This window comes from Physeter macrocephalus, chromosome 1 (assembly GCF_002837175.3).
Source record: "Physeter macrocephalus isolate SW-GA chromosome 1, ASM283717v5, whole genome shotgun sequence".
NCBI lineage: Eukaryota > Metazoa > Chordata > Mammalia > Artiodactyla > Physeteridae > Physeter > Physeter macrocephalus.
Genome location: NC_041214.2, coordinates 90,107,089 through 90,122,726, shown reverse-complemented (window position 1 = coordinate 90,122,726; position 15,638 = coordinate 90,107,089). Strand labels below are relative to the sequence as shown.

Here is a 15,638-nt window from a genome sequence, read left to right as displayed (position 1 = left end):
TGTCTGCTTGACATAAAGATGAAAATTGGAATAAAGCCCACGAGAGTTTACACACTGAACACATCCTAATAAGTCCATTGTCTATGTCAAACATTCCTTTAGTTGGGAAGCCCTTCATTAGCCATCAAAATATAAGATATTTGTGTACCACGTGCATAGTAACTGAATATACTAGAAATTTTTTTTTCCTTCCACAGTGGCATATTGTTTATGAAAACTTTCTTTTTTTTGAAATGTATTTTTTAATTAAACATACTGCTTCTACAAGAATCTACAATTTTCATTTTGGTGAGGAATTCCTGAAACCTCTTCATGATGTGCATGAACATACTAGAAACTTTGCTCATTTATAAATTCAGTTTTCTTTCTAAAATGTTTTGCCTCATATTTCTTTCACTTTTTATGTTACACCTAAAAAAGGCTTCTACCCTTTTTGGTTTCATGTAAATTTTGTAAAACTATTCTGAAAGAATACATTGTGTACAAGTCACCACAGAATGCAAATTTAGGATATGGCAAATGCCTTATGGCTGCATCCACAGGACTGATATCTATTATTTTTTCTAATCACAAAATATTGGTTCTGCTTTCTTTCCACTGACCTCACAGTGAGTTGAAAGTAAAGAAGGACCACATGTCCTAGACAAAAAGAGAAAACAGTTCTATTAGTTGTGTGGGTTTAATAGCCCCAAAGACCAGGAGTGGCATCCTTACAAGTGCTAGGCTGGGACCGCATAGAGTTCACATATATACAGGTGGCATCCAAGGTTTTGGTGGATTATGAGTACCCCAGATGCATAACTCACTAAGCTGGCCCACCATTTTCTACACTGACTTCAAAGGCACAGCTCAAGAAGGAAAACTCATTTCAGTCTGTTCTTCTGGAGTTCAGTGATGGAATTCAATCACACCCCAAAGGCATGTCTTCCACATACTGTATTATGTAATTGCTAAAAGATAGGGGGTCTAGCTGTTCTTTATTAGTCATACCTCATCATCCACCATCTAGTTGGACAATAGGTCTATAAAATCTCCCTGGTATTCATCATAATATTGTATTGGAAGCTTTGACTCCAGTAGCTGATATCAGAAGAAATCACAAAAATTCCTAACATCACTAGATATTTAAAGAAAAGTCCTTTAAACTCCTGTTCTTTTGTCTTGCTTTAGCTCCAATGATACAAGAATCATTGTAAACTCATCCTTATTGCTCTCCATGGCTTGAGCTATATAAGGTAAATGCATTTCAATACATCTGTCTGAATAGATTATATACCCAAACATTCTTGTTTCCTTTGGCTTTCTATAAATAATTTACTTAATATAATTTACTTAATAATATACTTAATTTACTTAATATTTACGTTCTATAAATAATTTACTTACTTATCCCTAGAATAACAGAAACAAAAGCAAAAATAAACAAATGGAACCTAATTAAATGTAAAAGCTTTTGCACAGCAAAGGAAACCGTAAACAAAATTAAAATACAACCACGGACTGGGAGAAAATACTACGAACGATGCTACCAACAAGGGATTAATTTCCAAAATATACCAATAGCTCATACAGCTTAATATAAAAAAACCAAACAACCCAGTCAAAAAATGGCCAGAAGACCTAAATAGATATTTCTCCAAAGACATAGAGATACCCAACAGGCACATGAAAAGGTGTTCAATATCGCTAATCATTAGAGAAAGGCAAATTAAAACTACTGTGAGGTATCACCTCACACTGGTCAGAATGGCCATCATGAAAAAGTCTACAAGTAACAAATGCTACAGAAGATATGGAGAAAAAGGAACCCTCCTACACTGTTGGTGCGAATGTACCTTAGTGCAGCCACTATGGAGAACAATATGGAGATCCCTTTAAAAACTAAAAATAGAATTATCATATGATCCAGTGATCTCTCTCCTGGGCAGATATCCAGAGAAAGCTCTAATTTGAAAAGATACATGCACCCCAGTGTTCACAGCAGCACTATTTACAATAGCCAAGACACGGAAGCAACCTAAATATCCATCGACAGATGAATGGATAAAGAAGATGTGGGGTGTGTGTGTGTGTGTGTACACACACAATGGAATATTACTCAGCCATAAAAAAAGAATGACAGTGCCATTTGCAGCAACATGGATGGACCTAGAGATTATCATATTAAGTGAAGTAAGTTGGACAGAGAAAGACAAGCATCATAGGCTATCACTTATATGTGGAATCTAAAAAAATATGATACAAATGAACTTATGTACAAAACAGAAACTGACTCACAGACATAGCAAACAAACTTATGATTACCAAAGGGGAAAGTGACGGGGGAGGATAAATTGGGAGTTTGGGATTAACATATACACTCTACTGTATATCAGTTAGATAATAAGGACCTACTGTGTAGCACGGGGAACTATACTCAATATCTTACAATAACCTATAATGGCAAAGAACCTGAAAAAGAATATATATATGTATATATATACACACATATATATGTATAACTGAATCACTTTGCTGTACATCTGAAACCAACACAACTTTGTAAATCAACTATAGTTCAATTAAAAGAAAGATTAAAAAAACTGAAGCAAATATGGCAAAAATGTCTACACTTATCATATCTAGGTGGTGGGTATTTGGATGTTAAATTTTTTCTATATTTTTTCTATTTAAAAAATATCTCATAGTGGGACTTCCCCGGTGGTCCAGTCGTTAAGACTCCGTGCTTCCACTGCAGGCGGTGAGGGTTCGATCCCTGGTCGGGGAACTAAGATCCCACATGCTGCGTGGTGCAACCAAAACAAAATGAAAAATATAAAAATATCTCATAGTAAAATCAGCCTCAGAATATTCTTTTTTCTGATCTAGGAGGCAAGTTGGACATACTAGGGAACTTTATTTCTGCAGTGTCCAAGGACACATTTGTCTTCCCAGTGACTTAAAACCAGATACCAATCTTATGGGCAGTTTTTAATGCCTCAGGGCTGAAGAGGAAGCATTGGTTCAGAACCCTGGAGAGATGTAGAGGTGCCTGAATTCTGGTCCTAGCTTTATGACTAACTAACTTGTGACCATGGGTTTCCCATATACAAGCTTTCATTGCCTTATCTGTAAAATTAGTGAGACTGAGATTGTTTTCAGCATTGAAATTTAATAACATATAAATTATATATAAATGTCCATATGAAATGTCACATAGACTAACAACTTGATGTTCCCCTGCATCGGCAGGCGGACTCTCAACCACTGCGCCACCAGGGAAGCCCTGATGTTCTTTTTTACAATAATTATAGAGGCTAACAGAATTCATGGAGTAGACACACATGTGGGAATAAGATTAAATATATGTGCAGTGGAGTCAGATCTGGGTTTAAATTTTGCCTCTCTGCCACACTAATGATGACCCTTGGTTTCCTGGAACACTCTATTTCCTAAGATGATACTCATACTTAGTACCTGTCTCAGATTGGAAAGATTTGATGAAATAACAGTATTACTGTTGTAGTTGTTACAAATCAGTCAGTTAACTGTTGTGCCCAGAAAGGTACTAGAATAAATTCTCAAACAGCTCATTGCAGCCATCTTCCAAAGATGGGATGAGCATCACATGCCAATTATTCTTTGAAGTAGCAATAAACTAAGTACACATTTTCCAGACTAAATGATGCCACATCTTTTTGTAACCATGCATTCAAAGTGATTTAGAAATAGTCCTGTCTCAATACAAGACCCTAACTAGATGACAAGTTAGAGATTGCTTCCAACTCTTCAGTTCTCTTTTATGTGGGCTGTGGTTGAATGGCCCTGATTGTTTACACAGAATAAACTTGAAACAAAATTGAGAATACTCTTGATTTTTAATTTGTACTTTATAATCTGTACACTTGCCATTAATTTGTAGAGAATGCACCAAAGCAGAATCAGATGATAGAGAGAGGAGCAGAACGGTCAGTCAAAATTTGCATTCATGAATCTCAAAGCCAGGCTGTGGTTTGTCATGGAACAGAAAACTTAGGCAGTCATCCATCTTGCTTAGTAACACAAGGCACAGTTAATGTGGCTGGGCCTCTAGCTCTGCTGACACAACATATGCTGATAAATCTAAGTTTTGAAGGCTTGGATTTAACCGAGACTTGTGGTATCACAGGGGTCTGGTGAATGAAAAGCCTCTGCGGCTTATCAGCAGAGAGATAAGAGGCCCAGGTCCCACTACTAGTGCCGCAGTGGTGCTGCTGAGATGTTTATCAGCCGGGCTTCTGAGAACAGGAGTTTGACCCATACCAAACACTTCAGAAATAATGTCAACACACCCAAGACCACAGCCAGCACAGAATTCTCTGAGATAAGATTACAGCTTTGTCCTTAAAGGGACTTCAACCAAGTCAGTCGATCCCTAAATATTCCCTGAGCTGAGCAACCCTATGAGTTATCCTTCATACCAGGGGGCTTTAGAAGCTCAATTTTTAATGCTTCTACATGCAGATATTCTGTTCTTGTTTTCTAAAGTATGCACAGAACTCTAACCCTATCTACGAAAGTTCCCGCAGGGTCAAGAGCCTGAGCTTTGTGCCTGTGAGATCAGCCGGTTATAGAAGCTGGAGGCAGCTCTCTACTGGCAAAAACATTTATTCTCTTTATTTTAAGATTTGGTTTCTAATGTATTGGACAGGTCTAGGCCGTTGGGCCTCCAAGGCCAGGTTAGACCTCTAGCCTCAGTCTGGGATAAAGTCATTACTGTATAGGAAAAGATGATTCGGTCTTTGAGACAAGTGGGTGTAAAAAGCCACAGCAGTACTTTTTATAAATACCTAGTCATGTGTTTGGTTTAACTACCAGTATGCAAACTGGTACCAGGGCCACAGGGCCCATCAGGGGTTGAGGTGAAGCTGGTCAGGTATTATCCCAAGACCTCTTTGGCAATGAAAAGAAGCAGCATAAGAGACAACTCACCTGTGATGTGTCATCCAGATACTAACCGTATCACTTCTTGCTTTGAAATGCCTCACATTCATTCCTTTGTCCTTGGTGTCCTCCTCGTGTGGGCTTCTGGATTCCAATCCCTCCTCCCAGGGGTATGCTCTCTGTAGTTACCAGATTAGTTAAAAAACAAACAAGCAAACAAAAGCCCTTTTTGCCCCCTTTCCCATTAGCGTCTCACAATAAAGTTCATACTCCTCTAGTGTACTATTAAATGTTTTCACTCTTCTTTCTGTCCAGTTTCTCCTTCTCTGTTCGTCTTTATTTCATTGAAGGGATCTGCTTAAGGGCTGTGTTAACTTGTATTTCCATTTTCCTGCCTCTGTGCTTTTGTTCCTGCCATCTCCCGCTTTTGGAATTCCTTCTCCCTTCCCTTCCCTTCTACTCAGACACTTCCGTTAAAGCTTTTCAGACCAGTCCTGCCTACGGTGATCTGACCCTCCTCTCAGCTCTGCTTCCTTATGGTCTAGAGTCCATGCCAGCCCTTTGGCAATTAACCACATACTGCTTTGTGCATTTATCTTTATTTTGCGTGCTCTGTCTTGCTCTTTGGCTCTTCTCTTTCCCTCTTTGTGTGTGTGTGTGTGTGTGCGTGTGTGTGTAGCTAGATAAGGCATCTATGAAAATAAAATCTGTGTCTTATACAACTTTAGAATACTCATAGGTGCTCTATGACATTGTTATTGGTTGATGGTTCTTGCTTAGAATCTTGATTTTGCAGGAGTCTTTGTCTTCTGTCTACTCCTGTATCCATAGCACCTGTGGATTGAGTGAGTGTCAGCTATTACCCTCTAGGCAGGGTTTCCTTGACCAGGCTCTGCAGCTGGCCTTGCCATTCTGCCTGGTGCCCTAGCTTCCTGGGGTTGGAGCTGTCTTTCTCCCAGGCTGGCAGCCTGCCTTAACTGCCCCTGACACGGCCGTGTCTGTCTATTCTTTTTCCTCAGATGCGTACTCTCATTCAAGTGAAAACGGAGGCAAGTCTGAGTCAGTGGCCAACCTGCAGGCCCAGCCCTCCCTGAACTCCATCCACAGTTCCCCTGGGCCCAAGCGCTCCACCAACACCCTGAAGAAGTGGCTCACGAGTCCCGTGCGGCGGCTCAACAGTGGGAAGGCAGACGGAAACATCAAGAAGCAGAAGAAAGTACGAGATGGTCGGAAGAGCTTCGACCTGGGATCTCCCAAGCCTGGGGATGAGACGACCCCTCAGGGAGACAGCGCTGACGAGGTACTTACTCGAAACCCCGGAGCCCTTCCATCGGGAGGGGTTTCTGATGTACCTCCTTCCTGGAACCTCGAGAGGCATCCTTCCCCGGGGTTTGTAAACTAGCCAGATTCTAGTTCCCAGTAGTTGGTCTTCTTGGGCCTAGGTGATCTTTGTATTCTCAAGACATTGCCAGTTTGAATATAGTTCCCTGTGCTATACAGTAGGACCTTGTTGTTTATCCATTCTAAATGTAATAGTTTGCATCTACCAACCCCAAACTCCCAGTCCATCCTTCTCCCTCCCTTCCTCCCCCTTGGCAACCACAAGTCTGTTCTCTGTGTCTATGAATCTGTTTAGTTTCAATTTAAAAAAAAAATTAAAAACAAATCAAAACAATAGGAAAAAAAAAGACATTGCCAGTGTGATTTGTGACTGGTTTAGAGACTGGCACCTAGAGTATCCAGCAGACAGACACCATTTTGCCAGATTTGGAGATGCGTGTCTGGGCCCACGGGGAGCCAGCTGGTCACCAAGTCCCCAGCCTCTACTAAAGACCGCATTAAACCTGCTAGGCCTAGAAAACAGAAGACTATCTTGGGAGATTATGGCTGTTTTCGAGTATATTGAGCAGTGGCATTTATAAAAGGGAGTAGACAACTCCTGGTTGCTCCAGAAGGGAGAATTATTATTAACAGGTGAAGGTTTACAGTAGCCAAAGTTGCAGGCTTTAATGGGGGCTCAACCAGTGATGAAATGGGGCTTCATGAAAACAAATGAACACCCATACTGAAAAGGTTTGGGAGCCTGGATGACCTCACATAACAGTTGGAGAGACCCGTGTTGGCTGAGAGGTCAGACTGGGCAACGACCTCTTATATCCCTTCAAAAACTGGGATTCTGTGATCAAAATATAGTGGGTATTTGGTTGGGGAATGAGATAATTCTTTTATCTGGCAAACTAACCTACTCTAGTCACTGACCTGGCTAAGAAATTCTTCCTGATGTGAAACCAGACTCTCTTTGTAGTTTTATGCTGTCTGCCTTTTCTCCCTCTGAATGGCAGGAGAGCCTGGTGATATTTAGGTTGTGGTTTGAGTCCTTCATAAACTTAAAAATTAGTTTCTCTCCAACCACTCTCTCAGCTTTCGCTCTCCCTGGCTAATCGATAAAGTAGATGTTTTTCGTGTGTGTGTGTGTGTGTGTGTGTGTGTGTGTGTGTGTGTGTGTGTGTGTTTTCCACCATTTGGACCTCATTGTCCTTTTGAGATAAGCAGGTGTGCCCATTCCACACAGGAGGACCCTGAAACTGAAAAAAATAGGAGTGTGTTGAGAGAGGAGGGTATCTTATGTGTTTCTCTTCTAAAAATCCCAAGTCCTGAACCAATTGGCATCTTTAACTATAGGAAACAGTGACTAATGCTGCTCTTTTGTTCTAGAAGAGCAAGAAAGGTTGGGGTGAAGATGAGCCAGATGAAGAGTCACACACACCCCTCCCTCCGCCTATGAAGATCTTTGACAACGACCCCACGCAGGACGAGATGGTAGGACTTCTTTCTCTCTTGGAAGAGCCATGTGTAAAACACGTGATTTCATTTTGTGTGTGTGTCAGGGGTACAACACTCTGTCTCCCTTGTTATCTCTTATGCCTCATGAATCCGAGGTGATGTAGATTCCATCTGTGTCAGGGAGGGATCCCCTCCCCCAACCCTGGAGGTCTGACTTCCTTCTGGGCAGTACAGGGGTGGGTGTAAAATACTCAAAGCGGAAATCTGCCTAGTATCTCGTCCTGTTGATGAAGGGTAGTGGCTCTGTCTTTGGAAGCAGCAGATCCCGAAAAGAACTATTGTCTCGAAGAGGAGTCCAAGATGGTTCTAGGTCATGATCATTTTGTTGTTCAACCGATGTTTTAGTTGATTGTTTTCCTCATCCTCAACTCTAAAATCCAAATCATGGTAACTTCCAGTCAAGCCCAGTGCAAACAAAGCATGAGGGATGGAGATGCTGCTAAGGGGAGGTTTTGTCAAAGTTGGACAAATCTAACATGCCAGGTTGCCTCAGTTCTTTGATTTGCAAAATTCTCTGGCTCACTGGCCTGCAGAGACTCTCTGGTGTCTGAAATGTGAATGTCCACCAAGCCTCTGAGCGCAGGGTCATCATCCCGATTGTTCTGGAGCAGAGGCTCAGGTTGAATGTGCTTCCTGGTACTGAGCTGAGGCTCGGGTAGGCCCCTGCTTTCGTTGTGTGCTCCGTCACTGGCCTTCCTAACTGTGCTGTCACTTCATTGCTTCTCTCAGCGTCACTGTCCTGGAGGACTCTGGAGGCTGAGGTGGTGGTTTCAGTTTTTGATTGTCCTTCCCATTTGCTTTCCGGAGTGTCGTTTTATTGTGCTGCTGGTGGTGGTTAGCCGTCCCCCTGGGGTCTCCTTGTGCTCTCCAGTGCTCTGCCCTGCAGTCAGCAGCCCCTTCCGAGGTGGTGGGCCCGGCATGCACGGGCAGGGAGCAAACCTTCACAACGCCATCCAGGCTACAATTCAGGAAGTGCTGATGCAGTTGCTTCAGTGTTTCTGGTGATATCCCAGATCTTGTTTGAATTCTCTCTGCTTTGCATTTGGGATTGGTGGCCCCCAGACATTAGTTGAGGTCTTCCTCTGTGCTAAGCTAGAGGGACATTTTCCAGGAACAGGTCCATGACTAAGATGTGGTCGCTGCCTCCTCTGTGACTCACCCATGAGAAGCACACAGTTACGGCCCCTCCTAAGGCTCTGTCTCTGGACTGTTGGGAAGAGAAGTAGAGGAAGCATGGCATGATGCCCATCCTGGACCCCAGAGGCAGAAATGCCTGTGCTTCGCCTTGAGGTGGGAACGAGAACCAACCTGCTGTGTTCCCAGAGGCCTGTTGTAAAATGTTCTAGAAACAGTGATAGTGTGTGGGGGGAGCAGGGCACTCAGGTCACATTATCTGCCGTCCCACACTGCCCTTCGCATGGAAGTGCCAGCTTACATAAGATAAGGAGAGGTCACAAACCCTCCCCCTCGAAGTCCCTCCAGCACGGTTTGTTTTGGGGAAAGGATGTTCTGTTGTTCCTGGATAATTTTTAACTGAGAATGCGGACTTACCCCCAGACATTTGTGTAGCCCTTTTCTTAGCCAGGATTAGGGCAGGTGGCATGAGCGCCTTTTTAGACACATGAACCTCCTCAGTCCTGCTGTTTGGTTTCTGAACATATGTTTTTCTGGAATATTTGGGAGTGGGTTGAGCTTCAGAATTTCTAGCAAATGGAGTTGGGATTCATTAAAATAATTTTTACAGTGGTGTAAAAGGAATTTCTAAATGTTCACCCATTCTAGTGTTGTGCAATTACTTTAATTCTGTTTCCTTCTATTTGTTCATATGCATGTATGTTTTATTTTTATAGTTATACTAGGCTTATGATGTGTTCATTGTTTTATATTTTTAATATTTATAAGTTAAATATTAATAATGTTAATATTTCCTAAAATCTTATTAATTTTACCTTCATAACTATAATTTTAATAACTGAGGAGTATTTCACTTATGTGATGTATCGTAATTTGCTTGACCGGGCTGTTTGGGGATATCCTGGATTGTTTCCAATGTTTGCTACTCTGGGTAATACTGCTACAGATCACTTGGTACATACAGCATTTGCTCTTTTGACTTCTTTCCTTGGAATAAGTTCCCAGAGGTAGGATTACTAGATCAAAAAGTAGATAACTTGGATTTCCAAAGAGATTTAAGTTCTTTTCCTGCTTTCCCCAGGAGAGGAAAAGAGTGTTGCTCTCTCTTAATTACATTCATTTGATTTTTTTTTTAGCCCATTTCAGAAGCAAAGACTTACCTAAAGTAAGTCTTAGATTAGACAACAAGAAGCTTCCTTTTAGAAATTCTTCCCCATAACTTCAGGGACAGACTTGAAGCCAGAGCCTGGCCAGGATGTCCAACTTTCTACTCCCACGGTCACTGTGCCCATGCGTCCTGGGCCCTGGGAACTCCATTGTCCTCTGCTTTGAAGCACGGGGTGGGTTAAAGCTTACACAAGGTTAACCGTTTCTCTCCCAATTTCTTCTCAAGTAGGAGCAGGAAGAAAAACAAAACAAAACAAAACGCCGTCCCTCAGTGAGCAGGAATGCCCAAACCGTTGACCAAACAGTCCCGTGGACCAGTCCTTATTGCTGGTGTGAGGGAAGGAGGAAGGCCCTGGGCTTGAGCCTCCTTTCACTGTGAACAGGGTAGTGCCTGGCTGCTCCAGCATGAGACGCACAAGTCCTGCTAAAGCCCTTTATTACTTCCCTAGTGTTTCAGTTCGGGGGCCTTACCAGAAACAGCAATGTTTGTGGAGGAGTGCGTGTGTGTGAGTGTGTGAGTGTGTGTGTGTGTGTGTGTGTGTGTGTGTGTGTGTGTGTGTGTGTGTGAGAGAGAGAGAGAGAGAGAGTGTGTGTGTGTGTGTGTGTGTGTGAATGTGAATGGGGAGGCGGTTTCTGGTCTCCAAGTGCCCTGCTCCTAGCATTTCTGCTTGACACGTGGTGGCAATCTGTGTTAAAGATCTACATCTAAGTAAAGTAAGGACAGTTCCTCTTCTTTGGACACACTCGAGGCTAGGTTTATTGACCCTCATTTCCTGGAACAGCAGTGGGCAGCCCTGTATGGCCAGAATCCTGTCTGCCCCCTCCCCCCTTGCTATCAGTGGGTGCAGCCCTTCCCTGTTGGCCTCCTGGGAACTCAGGGTCCCCTCCCCTCAGCTCCTCAAGAGGTCTGACTAAAAAGAGCTTCGTCCCACCCCTGCTTCGCTGCCCCACACCCACACTACCCCCATCTCCCTCTGTCATCTCTTCCGTCTAAACAGAGAGCTTTGCCTCCCTTGCCTGCTTGAAGCTTTGGATTTGCTGTGTTGCTTCCTAATTGCTATTCCTCATTCCTCGCTAATCTGCTTTTCCTTTGCTGCTCAATGTCTTGCAGTCCTCCTCTTTGCTAGCAGCCCGGCAGGCTTCCACCGAAGTACCTACTGCTGCAGACCTTGTCAGTGCAATAGAACAGTTGGTCAAAAGCAAGCTGGTAAGTGCGGGTCCTGGAGGCAGTTCTGCGCGTTTCACCTCCATGCGGCTCCCTGGGACTGACCTCTATCTGCCATGTTCTCCTTTGCACCTGTCCTCATTCCTCCTGTAGGATTGTTTCCAGCTAGTGATGGTTTCTAAAAAGCTGCACCCCAAAGTCCTTTTTGGCTTTGTTTGGGAATGAGCATGGCCAATTAACAGGTCTTTTTGGGATTGTGACATTGATGATAGGTAAAAAGTATCCAAGACAAAATAGCCTCCTTATAAGCCTGGTCCACTGGCCTACGGGGCAGTGCCTCTGGACAGTGGCTGATGTGTGTCCGGTTAGCCCTGAAGCTAACTTTGCTGCCAAGACACAGAACGTGGATTGCATCTTTGAAAGCACTGGATAATTTTATTCGGGGACCTCAGATAGTCTTCTAGCTTGCAAAGTCTTGCAAAAGGAGGTTGCTGATGATAAAGGGGAATGGGAAAAAGTGTGCGGACACCTCATCACAAGAAATTAAGGGAGATGGTGCATATCCCCATCATGAACGTACGTCAGTGAAAACTGGTCTAGCTTGTGACTGTCTCCTGGACAAATCAGACCATTGGAGGGAAGGGTTATGAGTCTGAGCTCTTTCAGGGTTTTGGCATCATGCTGGTGAAAGAGCTCCTTTTTGGATAGCTCTTTTGAATAGGGCTGTTCCTCTCCTCCCATATTTTTACATTTGAGTGTATCACTACAGGATGACAATTTGAAGCATTTTCCTTTCCTTTGCTCTCATGCATGTCACTCATCTGGTTTTTCCTGCAGCTCTCATTAGGATAAATGTCTGTGCTTCTGCCAGACTTCTGTTGGGCAGTCCTGTCCATCAGCGCCATTTAAACCCTTCTCCACTTGAAAATGATGGATACTCTCTAGGGAAAGCTGCCTGATCATAATTTTGATTACAGTAACTCTTTTCAAATATCCTAGCTTATAGAGGACCAATGAAATTTCACACATATGACCTTCTTCTTTTCTTTCTAATGTTTCTTACTAATTAAAAAAAAAAGTTAGCTGGTATTTTTAGTGCTAGTGTCAAACTCCTGAAGGTCGTGCCTTTTCCTGCCATCTTTCCCTGTCCCACGGCAGGGAGTTGAGTGCTCTCATGGGCGCTGCATTGACTTCTCGAAGCCCATCTCCCTGACCACTCCTCACTACCTCTCCGTCCCTCTCCACACTGACCCATATACCCTCTTCATTTTGCAAATAACCATTAAAATTTTTTTTCCTTAAAAAATCATCCCTTTTTTTTGCATTTTCTCTTTCACCACCTGAGCATGGGCCCCGACCTCATGCCCAGAGTAGCCATTGCTTAATCCTTCTCTTCACCATCTGCCTCCCGGCCTCAGGCTCCCATGATTGGCTCCCTCCTCGGTGAGGGCTCCCTGTCTCCCTCTTGCCTACACGACAGTGGTCTCCAATGTGGGGGAGACTCGAAGTACACAAGATGGTTTTTTGAGGTGCTGGAACAAAATATTAGAATCTCTTTAACTCATTTTAAAATGGTTTTGTGTATGTTTTATTATGTACATAAGGGTAATACAGGAGTACAGAAATATAATTTATAAATAAATTACATGTTTGGGGAGTGCGTGACCAAAATGTGTTTACTAATTGAAGTCTGTAATCAAAGTTTGGAAATCCCTGGCCCATAAAGTCCACACTTAACCTAGTAGTCTAATGTTCTGCAGCCTATTCTCCAACTTACCTTCCCAACATCCATGTATTATTCCGGAAGATGAACTCGGCTCCAACTAAATTATTTTCTTCACTGTCCCCAAACATGTATTTGGTTTTCCTCCCCCCAAGTTTCTGTTCATACCACCCCAATTCTCTAGAATGTTCTCCTTCTTAGTGTGGCTTGTCTAAAGTGTAACAGCCCCCCAAGGTCCCACTCAGATCTCATGTCTCCACAAGAGCTTCCCTGGCCAGCCCAGGGAAGTGTTTACATCAGTAAACACTTGTTTCTAAAAGTGTATATATATATATATATATATATATTTTTTTTTTTTTTTTTTTTTTTTTTTTTTTTCTTCCCAGTCTCCCCGGCTCCAAAACTTGGAGTCATTCCTATTTTAGCTTCAAATGTTTTGTGTCCCCTATCAAGTGCTCAACACATCTTGCCCTTTCGTATTGTGTAGTGTGTCCCAAATTTTCAGTTTCCCCTCTACTCTAGGAGTTCATGTCTCAATACTTGCATTCTGTCACCATCTCTTAACTGACCCTCTGAAAACTCCTTTATTCTCCAATACATCCCCTTTATTACTGCTTGGTTAGTATTTTTTTTTTTTTTTTTTTTTTGCGGTACGCGGGCCTGTCACTGCTGTGTCCTCTCCCGTTGCAGAGCACAGGCTCCGGATGCACAGGCTCAGTGGCCATGGCTCACGGGCCCAGCCCTCATGGCTCAGCGGCCCAGCCGCTCTGCGGCATGTGGGATCTTCCTGGACCGGGACACAAACCCGTGTCCCCTGCATTGGCAGGCGGACTCTCAACCACTGCGCCACAAGGGAAGCCCCTAAAAGTCTATATTTTTCATATTTTGGATTACCATTTTCCTCCTGCTACTGTTCACCTACTGCTACTGTTGGGCACCTCAGTGGGCCTCTAGTTTGTGTGGTCCATGGGTCAGGTGTTAAACGTGTGAGTACAGGCATTGAGAAGTCCCGTTAGAGCAAATGTCCCAGAGTAGAGGGAGTATAGGGTAACGCTGGAGCTGATCGGCCCTGTAACAGGCTCTTTACAAATGGCTATTGGATGAACGGCCTTTCGGTGGTGATTTTACCATAATAAGGGCTTTAACTTTTTCTTCCACCACTAGCTACTTCTTGAGGACCTGCAGTGAACCCAGAATTATAGAGATTTCTTTGGCCAAACATATAAAACCAAGCATACGTCACGGAAAGGAATGCAAGAGCAGTAGTCTGATTTCTCAGAATCTTCTAACCAAAATTCGATCCTTTCTCCTTTTCTCTACTTTCTCTTTCTTCCCATCTCAATACGTACCCACTGTGGGATAGTGACGGAGTACCAGTAGTTGGTTGTTTCCTCAGCCGCGTTTGAGAATACAGAGTTACGTCTTCACCTCCGAGACTGGTATGCCTATTTCTCATGAGCTCTCTAGCTTAGAAGAGGATAAGATCTAGAGCCTGTAAAAGTTCTGGAGTTTTTATTTGATTGTAAGTACAAGAGTGTTCCAGCTGCCAGAATAGCCAGTGTGGTCATAGGCTGGGTTAATGAAAGTACAACGTACAGATCCAGGGGCGTAATAGCCCCATTGTACTCAAAGCTCTTCAGACCATGCCTGTCATGAGTTGTGTGGAGTCATGTATTGGGTTCTGAACTTGGCATTCTAAAATGCTCTTGAACTCAGTGGAAGGGCCCTCCCTGGAGGAGGAAACCAATACCATGTGGTCCATGTCATTTGATGGAGAGTTGCAGAAACTGGGGTTAAGAATGGGGAGAAGAAGTTAGGAGAGAGAAGACACACGAGAGCTGTCTTCTAATAATTGAGCACTGCTGTGGAAAAGAAGGGCTGGTCTCACTCTTGGTTGCTCCAGAGGGCAGAACCTGTGGGTGGAAATTAGTTCAGTATAAGAAGAACTAATAAGGTCCTTCCCAATTTACAGAATCTGGAAATATTACAGGAGCATATGGCATACTTGGACTTTTATATCTAGGGCTTAGATTCTTTCTGATTTCTATTTTGGTTGCTCAAGAGATGGCACTAAATGCTGTAGTTAGAAATCATTTCCAGGAAGGACCCTGAGTCAAAATGATTGTCCAGAGACAACCCGAAAACTAATCCCATTACCATAAAACCTGAGACTTCAAGTCACGTGACAGAGCAGTTCTCCTGCGTTCCCTTACCCTGCTGCTCTCCGCCTGGGTGCACCTTTCCAATAAAGTCTCTTGCTTTGTCAGCAAAAAAAAAAAAAGAAAGAAAAAATAAATCATTTGGCCCCCCGGCTCCACCCAGAAGCCATAAGATCCCTTGTGTCCCTGAGTCCCAAAGCTGCCCTTGGTGCTGTATGGTCACGTGGTCATGACTGTGCCAAGGCTGTGGCCTCCAGCAGTTGTGATCTGTCCTGCTGGAAAGCTGCTGTTAGGCAACCAGGACAGCCGTTCCCCACTCACCTGCAGTGCAGTTAAAACCCCGAAGACCCCCGGAAACTCCTTTGGCGAGTCCCTCTGGGCATTAATAGACACTTCTGAGGTCTCACCTGCCAGCCTTGGTCTTTTTTTTTTTTTTTTTTTTTTGCGGTACGCGGGGCCTGTTACTGTTGTGGCCTCTCCCGTTGAGGAGCACAGGCTCCGGACGCGCAGGCTCAGCGGCCATGGCTCACGGGCCCAGCCGCTC

At 43.5% G+C, this 15,638-nt stretch overlaps 1 protein-coding gene and 1 pseudogene across 3 annotated transcripts in view; one reads left to right on the top strand and one right to left on the bottom strand.

Annotated features, from left to right (window-relative positions):
- Positions 1–15,638, top strand: part of KALRN (kalirin RhoGEF kinase) — a 683,571-nt gene that overhangs the window by 605,364 nt on the left and 62,569 nt on the right. For 2 of the 3 annotated variants that reach the window (XM_055084868.1, XM_028492957.2), the window contains 2 exons: positions 5,922–6,202; positions 7,618–7,722. In XM_055084868.1, coding sequence (XP_054940843.1) covers positions 5,922–6,202; positions 7,618–7,722 — 386 coding nt within the window. The remainder of the gene's footprint in view (positions 1–5,921; positions 6,203–7,617; positions 7,723–15,638) is intronic. The other variant, XM_024120242.2, reaches the window with a different exon arrangement.
- LOC112063977 (protein MEMO1-like) lies at positions 324–1,284 on the bottom strand (annotated as a pseudogene).